Below are 12093 nucleotides of genomic sequence, written 5' to 3' on the forward strand. Positions count from 1 at the left end.
AATCATCAAATCTCCGATAGCGCTGCGGCCGGAAAAATATCCTGCCAGAACGGGACTAACAACGACAGAAGAGAATCGTCCAACGTGACAGAAGTGCAACCCTTCCGCAAATTGCTAGACATTTCAATTCTGAGCCATCAACGTCACCGTACGAACCATTCAACCAAACATCATCGCTATGGGCTTACGGAGCCGATGGCGCACTCGTGTACCCTTGAAGACTGCACGACACAAATCTTTACATCTCGCCTGACCCCGTCAACACCGACGTTGGACTGTTGATGACTGGAAACGTGTTGCCTGGTTGGACGAGTCTCGTTTCAGATTGTATCGAGCGGATGGACGTGTACGGTTATGGAGACAAACTCATGAATCCATGGACCCTGCCTGTCAGCAGTGGACTGTTTAAGCTGTTGGAGGCTCTGTAATAGTGTGTGACGTTTGCAGCTGGAGTGACATGGCACCCCTGATAAGTCTAGATACGACTCTGACAGGTGACACGTATGTAAGCATCGTGTCTGATCGCCTGAATCCATTCATGTCCATTGTGCATACCGGCAGACTTGGACATTCCATCAGGACAATGCGACACCCCACACATTCAGAATTGCTATGGAGAGGCTCTAGGAACACTATTCTGAGTTTAAACACTTCCGTTGGCCACCAAACTCCCCAGACATGAACATTATTGAGCATATCTGCGATGCCTTACAAAATTATATTCTGAAGTGATGTCCACCCCCTCGTACTCTTACGGACTTATGGATAGTCCTGCAGGATTCATGGTGTCAATTCCTTCTAGCACTACTTCAGACATTAGTCGAGTCCATACCACGTCGTGTTGCTGCACTTCTGCTTCCTCTCGAGGGCCTACACCATATTAGGAAGGTGTACCACTTCCTTTGGCTCTTCCGTCTATATTATAAAATACTCTTTTACGACGGCCATATTATTTTCATTGGACCCATAAAGTCTGCCAGCCACAAGCTTCTTCAATGTGAAGATACATATATCAAAAAAAAGCTTGGCATCACCTCGGTTCCGAGAGTTCCGGAACCTGTACAGAAAACTGGAATAGAGATCAACATAAATATCATTTCCGCCCTTTTTATTGCTCATGAAAACCACACATTGCATGTTCTACCACCATGCAACGAGGCTTTCAATGGTGGTGGTCCAGATTGCTGTACACATCGGTACCTCTAATACCCAGTAGCACGTCCTCTTGCATTGATGCATGCCTGTATTCGTCGTGGCATACTATCCACAAGTTCATCAAGACAATGTTGGTCCAGATTGTCCCATTCCTAAACGGCGATTCGGCGTAGATCCCTCAGCGTCTTGGTGGGTCACGTCGTCCATGAACAGCCACTTTCAATCTATCCCAGGCATGTTCGATAGAGTTCATGTCTGAAGAACATGCTGGCCACTCTAGTCGTGCGATGTCGTTGTCCTGAAGGAAGTCATTCACAAGATGTGCACAATGGGGCGCGAACTGTCCTCCAAGGAGACGAATGCCTCGCCAGTATGCTGCATATATGGTTGCACTATCGGCCAGAGGATGACATTCACGTATCTTGCAGACGTTACGGCACCTTCCGTGACCACTATCGGCGTACATCGGACCCACATAATGCCACCCCAAAACAGCAGGGTACTTGCACCTTTCTGCACTCACTGGAAAATGTCTAAGGCGTTCAGCCTGACCGGGTTGCCTCCAAACACGTCTCCGACGTTTGTCTGGTTGAAGGCATATGAGACACTCATCGGTGAATAGAACGTGATGCCAATCCTGAGTCGTCCATTCGGCATGTTGTTGGACCCATCTGTACCGCGCTGTATGGTGTCGTGGTTGCAAAGATGGACCTCGCCATGGACGTCGGGAGTGAAGGTGCGCATCATACAGCCTACTGCGCTCAGTTTGTCGTAACATGACGTCCTGTGGCTGCACGAAAAGCATTATTCAACATGGTGGCGTTGCTGTCAGGGTCCCTCCGAGCCATAATCCGTAGGTAGCGGTCATCCACTGCACTAGTAGCCCTTGGGCGGCCTCAGCGATGCATGTCATCGACAGTTCCTGTCTCTCTGTATCTCGTCCATGTCCGAACAACATCGCTTTGGTTCACTCCGAGATGCCAGGCCACTTCCCTTGCTGAGAGCCCTTCCTGGCGCAAAGTAACAATGCGGACGCGATCGAGCCGCGGTATTGACCGTCTAGGCATGGTTGAACTACAGACGACACGAACCGTGTACCTCATTCCTGGTGGAATGACTCGAAGTGATCGGCTGTCGGACACCCTCCGTCTAATAGGCGCTGTTCATGCATGGTTGATCACATCTTTGGGCGGGTTTAGTGACATCTCTGAACAGTCAAAGGGACTGTGTCGATGATACAATATCCATAGTCAACATCTGTCTTCAAGTGTTCTGGGAAACGGGGTGACACAAAAACGTTTTTTGATGTGTGTACATGGAGGCCATAGTTATTATATTTTGCGCATGGGACAGCTCTTCTAATAATTCACGCTTCGCAATTTTCAGCTTCTCCATTCGCAAAACACCTCTGTCAAAGCGTGTTTTTCTTTCAATCCAGTTCTGTTCAAACATGTACTATTGATGGAATTGGTACAGAAGGTGTTCATAGTATCCTCCAGTTTTTGTACAGCCCTCCAAAATATTTCTTAATAAGTTCCTGATGCTTCGTGAGAAAAACTTTCCAGCAGATGAAACCGAATTTTCTGTGTTTTTATGATGAGCGATGGGGCTTCATCTGTCGCTTTGATTGCTGTTTCGTTGCTGGCGTGATGTGATTGTCACCCTTATAATCCACAGTAGTAAATAAACACATAAAATATTTTTGATTATTTTCAGAACGTAACAAATAGTGTTGAAAAACTCATTTTCGCATATGTTTTTAGACAGTACTCAAGAAATGCGACACAGGTGGTGCGTAAGCTTTTTTCATAGTTAATTTTTCGTTCTGGCGCACCATACTATTTCGAATGATAGGCGTATAACGTCAACTATTTAATACTCTGTTAACATTCGAGTGTCCAATATCTTATTACGTACTTTCTCAATCATTTCACCTGTGGTTGGAGTTCCCAAGTGTCCTGCATATGAATCACCTTCAAAAGTAGTATCATACTTAAATTCAGCCGCAAAATTCCATAACTGTTCCAAAGGACTGTGTTGTCTCTTTGATTTATATTACTTTATGTTGGGGATAAACAGAATTACATATTAGCTAAAAGAAGAATTTTATGTTGACATGATTTCCACGAAACACACGCAAAACTATCATTTAGGGAATCCGTAAAATTTATGTGTCAACGTAAATAAAACAAAATACCATTGCCATCAACGCTATCTGTGTGCTTTGGCGTCTACTTTCACTCATGTAACAGGGTAAGTTACCATATAAGTTAAGACACTGCATAAAGTTTTTGACAGACATGTTTTCCACAGTAGCTTTTCCGCTTAATAGGATTGTAATGCTCTTACTTATGTTGTGCGACTTAGCAGAACGGATGACTGTAACGATTGCTCTTTCCTTTCAGAGACCGGAATGGCTGTGCAACACGTGCATCAAGAAGATGTCTCCCATGGGCTGGCAGGGGCAGGACCAACTCATGAGTTCGCAGCATCAGGTATGACGCCTACTTACTTCCTGGTTCCCTCATGCTTAAATACAGTTTCCAACTAAGGAAACCTATGTGTGTTTTATTTGTACATTTTCCTTTGAATGTCTACTTTGGCAAATAATCGTCAGAAAGCAGTACAGAGTAATGACTATGAATGAGGCTACATCTAGCTACGGTATCCATATCAGGCACGTCGGTAAGCTCAGAGGGAAGACCAAAAAATTACATTACCGAATTTTTACACTTAATTTAAGAGAGATCAATATTTTGGAATGGATTCTGTGGTATTCACTGTTCACAGAGTGTACAAGAACGCCACCGCCAAAACGGCGTGGGTTCTTCAGGCATGTTTTCTGAGCATTTTGGCATAAAGAACTCGTGTTCTCCTTTGGCTCGTTCAATAGCAATTACATTTACTTTGATTTCCTACACCCGCTTACCTTTGTATCTGTATTATACGGAAAATATCTGCACAACAGTGCAAATTCCGATGTTATATGCTGTGTCTTGTTTGGAAACAAGCTTGTCCCCTTCACTCACGGTATTTGCTGTTGACTACGGTAATGACTACTTTCCTTTTCGCCCCCAATCTTGCATTTAATACTGTTCGCTTCTGTCTCGGGTTGGTTTTTCCGGTAGTGTTAGTTGTGCATTACCAGTGGTAGACAGCAGTATGGGCAGGTTAATTGATGAAAAGTTGGCCGATATGCATCTGCTATACAAGTTCACTGAACATAATGGGAGAAGGCACAACGACCGTTCCCACAGCGACCATAATCACATCACAATGCTTTTGTACTTCGTCTGAGAGGTGGTTTGTGTTGTGCGTTTTATTAATTGCATATTACAGGCTCTGCACTGTGATGAAGGAATTTTCAGATAAACGAAGGTAACTGGAGTAACAAACCAAATTACTCATAATTACGTTATTACTCAGCAAAGAGCCCCGCGAGTCCTCTGTACCGTATTACGCAGAAATTTTTCCTTAAAAAAAATCCGAAATTTTTTCTGTGGAGCTCGGATTCACCCTGTGTAATGACGCACTGTGGTTTACGGTGACACTACAAAAGAGAATACAATTCATCATCTGGAAAAATGCGACGTCGTTGTCGTCTGTGTAGGCAAATAACGATTTGTACGTCTGTTTACAAGATTTAAGTTACCTAAATAAACTCAGTTTACACACAAAAATTCGTATAGTCTTTAAAAAACGTAAGGAAAATAATAATAAAAGAATAGGAACCCGAAGGGATTACTTACTGGCAGCACGCTAAACGTAAGGGAACCCGCTTTGGATCACAAGGGTAATTATAGGACGTTACGTCATTGTGAATACCAAAGTGGTCATTAAAACGTTATTTTTCTTAATATTTCTTCTGCCTTATTGTCAACTGACTCCTTACTGCATCCAGCTCCCATGCATTCAGAGAGAAAGTCAGCATCAGTAGTCCCTTTCTCTCTAACCAATTCTGGTGAATGTAATCTTTAGTGCCGATGAAGGCCACAAAACTACACCAACTTTCTCGCTACAAGAGTGTTAACCTTGGTAGTATGCTGATTGGTTTCAGAGTGAGTTTAGTACGATTTATCAAGTCTATATTATATCAAAAAATAAGAACGATGCAATGTCACTTCCACACAATTAATGGACTGGCGGGTAACGTACATGAAGTAGAAATATTGTGTGGTGCACAACTCCTCTCGCCCGTCAAAATGCTGCATCCCAACTCGATAGTGGCTCAGAAAGTGCACGAAAGATTTATGCAGAAGGCTATAATCACAATGTCTCTAATGCTACCCTCAGCTCGTACATACTTTGATCTTGGACACAGACTCTGTATCGGATCCCACCGTTACTCCATTGAGAATATACATCCCGAACGAAATGCTCATTGCATTGCCTGAAATTCTCCACTATTCTCATTCCAACAAAGTTCAGACGCTGCTTGTTCTGGAAGCTCGTTCGCTATCCTGCTGTTAACATCGTATGGTTTGGAAAATAAATTAACAACATAGAAGGTTGGAAACCATCTCCAAGTAGCCACGGGTCGGTGGACTTTAAGCAGGCCACGAGAAAATATTCCATACATTTGCAGAACCACTTAGCACAGTGCACTGTCGACAGCGAAGAAGCGTGATCTGGTGAGCCCTTTACCGCACAAGCAGTCACCCGTTAGCTCTAAACATTCAGTACTGTGACCCTTTTGACCAAGTCACGGGTTTCCAGTCCTCTGCGATTTCATGGAACCACAAGACGACCTGCCTGCTGTAGTGCGGCTTTAGCAAAGATCCTGCTCCCATATTCTAAGAATACGAATACTAGTCATTCCACTACTTTGCCGTAAACAGTTAAAGTGATGTAACTTTTGAACTGTTACTGAGAAATTTTGACAGTCGTCGCTATCTACAGCGTAGTATTTTCACTACTCACGTGGCCACAAGCACCTATGGATTTCATATGCACTCAAAGTTTAAAAACCTTCTACTTATGATTGCTCCCATTACAGCACCTACTTCCGATGACAGAGATTCATGCAATTTTAATGTTAAAAATTTGTGTAACTTTACTGAATGTAACAAAAAAACTCTGATTGTAGGTAAAAATTTAAATTATACACTCCTGGAAATGGAAAAAAGAACACATTGACACCGGTGTGTCAGACCCACCATACTTGCTCCGGACACTGCGAGAGGGCTGTACAAGCAATGATCACACGCACGGCACAGCGGACACACCAGGAACCGCGGTGTTGGCCGTCGAATGGCGCTAGCTGCGCAGCATTTGTGCACCGCCGCCGTCAGTGTCAGCCAGTTTGCCGTGGCATACCGAGCTCCATCGCAGTCTTTAACACTGGTAGCATGCCGCGACAGCGTGGACGTGAACCGTATGTGCAGTTGACGGACTTTGAGCGAGGGCGTACAGTGGGCATGCGGGAGGCCGGGTGGACGTAGCGCCGAATTGCTCAACACGTGGGGCGTGAGGTCTCCACAGTACATCGATGTTGTCGCCAGTGGTCGGCGGAAGGTGCACGTGCCCGTCGACCTGGGACCGGACCGCAGCGACGCACAGATGCACGCCAAGACCGTAGGATCCTACGCATTGCCGTAGGGGACCGCACCGCCACTTCCCAGCAAATTAGGGACACTGTTGCTCCTGGGGTATCGGCGAGGACCATTCGCAACCGTCTCCATGAAGCTGGGCTACGGTCCCGCACACCGTTAGGCCGTCTTCCGCTCACGCCCCAACATCGTGCAGCCCGCCTCCAGTGGTGTCGCGACAGGCGTGAATGGAGGGACGAATGCAGACGTGTCGTCTTTAGCGATGAGAGTCACTTCTGCCTTGGTGCCAATGATGGTCGTATGCGTGTTTGGCGCCGTGCAGGTGAGCGCCACAATCAGGACTGCATACGACCGAGGCACACAGGGCCAACACCCGGCATCATGGTGTGGGGAGCGATCTCCTACACTGGCCGTACACCACTGGTGATCGTCGAGGGGACACTGAATAGTGCACGGTACATCCAAACCGTCATCGAACCCATCGTTCTACCATTCCTAGACCGGCAAGGGAACTTGCTGTTCCAACAGGACAATGCACGTCCTCATGTATCCCGTGCCACCCAACGTGCTCTAGAAGGTGTAAGTCAACTACCCTGGCCAGCAAGATCTCCGGATCTGTCCCCCATTGAGCATGTTTGGGACTGGATGAAGCGTCGTCTCACGCGGTCTGCACGTCCAGCACGAACGCTGGTCCAACTGAGGCGCCAGGTGGAAATGGCATGGCAAGCCGTTCCACAGGACTACATCCAGCATCTCTACGATCGTCTCCATGGGAGAATAGCAGCCTGCATTGCTGCGAAAGGTGGATATACACTGTACTAGTGCCGACATTGTGCATGCTCTGTTGCCTGTGTCTATGTGCCTGTGGTTCTGTCAGTGTGATCATGTGATGTATCTGACCCCAGGAATGTGTCAATAAAGTTTCCCCTTCCTGGGACAATGAATTCACGGTGTTCTTATTTCAATTTCCAGGAGTGTATATAAGGGTGATTATAATTAAAGCTAAACTTTCTAAACGCTGTAGAAATAACACCACTGGTCAGAATGACGTCAAATTGCAACGGAATATTATCGGAGAAGGAGGAAACGTCTGGCAGAAGAATAAAAATAGTGTGAAAAGTGATCAGTAGATGGCGCTGTATGTGTCAGAATAAGTAAATGAAAACACCTGTCATGCGCACGACCCATTGAAGTTGGTATAAACAGACCGGGTACACGGCTTTTCCTCCTTTCGCGTCTGCGACGTTCGCCATGACTGTCTCAATGCTGGATCGCGCTCTGCTTGTAAATCTGAATTACAAGAATGATAGCCGTGCACACGTCGCTCTACAGACGTTCCGGATACTGAAGGGTTTGAAAAAAGGCGTTCGTCCGATGACTGCTGTGGGTCTGGAGAAAATGATTCGAAAATTCGAGAAGACGGGTTCTTTTGCTGTGCAACCTGGTAGAGGGAGGAAACGAATTGATTCGACGTCAGCGGAAGCAGTGGCCGCAGGAGTCCAGGAGCAGACGAGTGGTGGTGTGCAAACGTGTAGTGGACGGAGTAGCTCCCGAACATTGGACATACCCGTGAGCACTGTGCGTAAAATCCTACGAAACATTTTCCTATGCTATCCATTCAGAATTACCCATGTGCGCGAGTTGCTTCCTGTTGACCTGCCAGCAAGAGAGACCTTTGCTTGAGAATTTCTTGCTCGCATGGAAGTGGACAATGATTGAGCGTGGAAGATTTTGTGGACACACGAAGCCCACTTCCATCTGAAAGTATATGTCGATACACAGAATTGTCGAATGTGGGTAAAGGAAAATCCTCACACAAATCAACCTGTACCATTTCATCCTGAAAAAGTCACTGTGTGGTGCGTATTGACGTTATCATTAATCATAGGGCCATATTATTTTCGAAGAGACAGGTGCTTCCGGTCTTGTGACCTGTACCGTCACTGGTAAGCGTTATGAGTGTCTTTTGCGCAACCACGTCATTGCAGCTCTCCAACAGCGTGGATGTGTGGATGGGATCATTTTTTATGCAAGATGGCGCACCTCCGCACATTGCAAAGGCAGTTAAGCAGCTGCTGAAGCGCCACTTTGAAAATGCTAGAGTTATCAGCCGCCATTTCCCAACAGCCTGGCCGTCCCAATCACCTGATCTTAATCGGTGTGACTTCTGGCTATGCGGCTATCTGAAAGTGTTCTGATTGCAAACTTAGCTGCATTGAATGGTTCAAATTCAAATGGCTCTGAGCACTATGGGACTTAACATCTGAGGTCATCAGTCCCCTAGAACTTTGAACTAATTAAACCTAATTAACCTAAGGACAGCACACACGTCCATGCCCGAGGCAGGATTCGAACCTGCGACCGTAGCGGTCGCGCGGTTCCAGACTGTAGCGCCTAGAACCGCTCGGCCACACCGGCCGGCAGCTGCATTGAGAGCACGCATTGTGCAACACGTTGAACATGCTGTTTCTCGATTTTAACTTGTTGCAGAAAACGATTGATTTTGATTTATGCTTTTGTGCGGTTTATGGCCTCAGGACAATTAAAAACCAATTTTTCCCATCCGATGTGATATGACCTTACCGTGGTGGATGGGGTAACGTAACTAACAGTATCACACCTGTATACCCATGCACACTGAGTAGTACAGTTTGTTTAACGTCAAGCATACACCTTAGGCATTATATGATTCCTTTTTTCATTTGTAGTCGACCGCTATTAAATTATGAGGCTTACAGCGCCATCTATTGCTACATTTTGTGACTATTTATTTTTCCTCTGCCTTACGTTTTCTCCCTTCTCCGATAATATTCCGTCGCAATTTGACATCATTCTTACCAGTGGCGTTATGTCTACAGTGGTTTGAAAGTTTAACTTTAATCACCCTGTATATTTGGTGTTACAGTTTGAGGTAGCAAATGTAAGATTCTACTTCAGTCAGCGTATTGCAACCGTCTCGTTTCACCATAGTGTAGGACTTTGCTGTCGTTCGTTCGAATCCAAAAGGAGGGGAAAAATTTTAATCTTCGGAAGTTGGCAGAAAATGAAGAGGTAGGTAGTGGCTTACCATTCCTGATGACCAGAGTGCGCGGCAGTGCCCTGAGGAGTATTTCAAAACTTCCCCAAGGTACTCACGAAGTGAGGACATTTGACACAGTTTTCTGTGATCTCTCTGTTGTGAGGGGACGGTTGCTGTAGTAGAGGAGTAGCCGGCACATCAGCAACAACAACTCAAACACAATGTTACACAGTGCTCATTCTCATCATCATCATCATCATCAACATCATTTGTAAGAAACTGTTGAATGTATAACACAAGTCTCATACTGCACTAGGAAGGGTGCCAGTACTCGTGATGAAAACAGAAAATATTTGCAAGTGGAGCCTCTGGACCTAACAATCAAGGTCTCGCAGGCAACTATGTCAAACCACTTAGCCTACGAAAGTGGTAAAAACTCGCCAATGGCCGGCCGTTGTGGCCGAGCGGTTCTAGGGGGGCTTCAGTTTCGAACCGCGCGACCGCTACGGTCGCAGGTTCGAATCCTGCCTCGGGCATGGATGTGTGTGATGTCCTTAGCTTAGTTATGTTTAAGTAGTTCTAAGTTCTGGGCGACTGATGACCTAAGATGTTACGTCCCATGGTGCTCAGAGCCATTTGAACTCGCCAATGGTATTTACGTGTCATCATTAATACTTGCGACACCTACAATGTAAATAAAACAGGGACCTCATGTCGTGAAGTGATACCACAAAAATGAGGATCCTTTTTATAAATCCCGTTAAAGAACAAAGGACCATTATTGTTCAACGTCACGTCGACAACAAGATCATTTGAAACGGAGCACAAGGTCATATTAGGGAACGATGGAAAAGGAAACTGGCCGTGCACTTTCAAAGGACCCATCCCGGCATGTGTCTGAAGCGATTTAGGGAAGTCAAGGAAAATCTGGATCTGGAAGGACATGAAGGGATTTAAACCGTCGCCCTCCAAAAATAGTTTCAGAAATTCGTATGGAGATGTAGAAGAAAGGTTAAAGCTAAATATTCAACTGACACCCGGAACTTCAGATTAAGAAAAGTGAGGGGCGCGACCGGTCGTAACCGTATTAAGGCAGCCATCCGTACAGTCGACAAAACAAAATTGCTCGCATGTCTCGATAAGTCAGGGCATCTTCGGTTGATTACGGCTACCATTGGTATAATGCAAAAGACAATGGCAACAGCGGCAGTATCACGTATAACACACTTATAGCAATGTATTTCTTCCCTTCTTATTGTAACGATTTTGCTTGGAGGTCTTTTCGATTTTCTGTGATTGCTTATGATCACCGCTTGTTGTTTTATATACACATTATAACACTTTGTTATATCTGTTTGAAACGCCGACAAGCTTCTGCCTTGAATGAACCCAAATAGTTACAGCTACGTGATGGCCTCGTGGCAGCGTTTGAGGATCTGGGATTCCACTGAAGTAATTTATGTTCACGTTGTCTTGATGTCAATCCTTTTTTACATTGTCTAGTTTGATAACTTGTTGCAAGCGTAACACGAATTTAGCTGAGGTATGATAATACACTGTGCCACAGACGGATATATGACAAACACTTTACTGTCACAGTATCTCAGAATTCGCAGATCAGGGGTGATAGTGTCCTGGCACTCGCTCGGTTTGTTGGATTCAGTGCGTGTGAAGCGGCAGCCAGTTCAACATCGCTGTGCCCTAAAGTGGATAAAGTGGTGGTGCAACTCAGCGGTGCCGTCGCCGGCCGCGGTGGTCTAGCGGTTCTAGGCGCTCAGTCCGGAACCGCGCGACTGCTACGGTCGCAGGTTAGAATCCTGCCTCGGGCATGGCTGTGTGTGATGTCCTTAGGTTAGTTAGGTTTAAGTAATTCTACGTTCTAGGGGACTGATGACCACAGCAGTTAAGTCCCATAGTGCTCAGAGCCCTTTTGACTCGGCGGTAACTGGGCCATCTTCGAAGGTCGGGCTTAGGGAAGGTGTCGACGTACCAGGAAGAAAACGTGTTGGTTGACACCTGTATGAACCGTCCGTTTTTAAACGCCCTACAACTCAAGAATAAGACCAATTTCCCTGGATGCTCGCAAACCTTTCGCAGCTGCCTATAGTTGGTTGGTTGGTTGGATTAAAGGGACCCGACTGCTACGGTCATCGGTCCCATTTTCCACAAACTAAAAACACCCACAGAGAATAAAAACGATCAACAGAATAGATGACAGACGACACAGGACAAGAGAAACTTAGACAAAGACCAGACAAAACGAATTAAAATCACACAGAGTGTGATGGTGGTTGGCCGACTATAGAAACAAAAAAAGGAGAAGCCAACCACCGAGAGGCACATTAAAACCTCAGTTTAAAATCGTAGGCC

General features: G+C 45.7%; 1 protein-coding gene across 1 annotated transcript in view; it reads left to right on the plus strand.

The window, feature by feature from the left end:
- The window catches only part of LOC126471364 (regulating synaptic membrane exocytosis protein 2-like), a 420233-nt gene that overhangs the window by 327163 nt on the left and 80977 nt on the right, over positions 1 to 12093 (plus strand). The window contains exon 5 of the mRNA XM_050099485.1: positions 3561 to 3650. Within this exon, the coding sequence (XP_049955442.1) occupies positions 3561 to 3650 (90 nt within the window). The remainder of the gene's footprint in view (positions 1 to 3560; positions 3651 to 12093) is intronic.

The sequence above is a fragment of the Schistocerca serialis genome, chromosome 3 (assembly GCF_023864345.2).
Source record: "Schistocerca serialis cubense isolate TAMUIC-IGC-003099 chromosome 3, iqSchSeri2.2, whole genome shotgun sequence".
In the NCBI taxonomy this organism is placed as follows: domain Eukaryota; kingdom Metazoa; phylum Arthropoda; class Insecta; order Orthoptera; family Acrididae; genus Schistocerca; species Schistocerca serialis.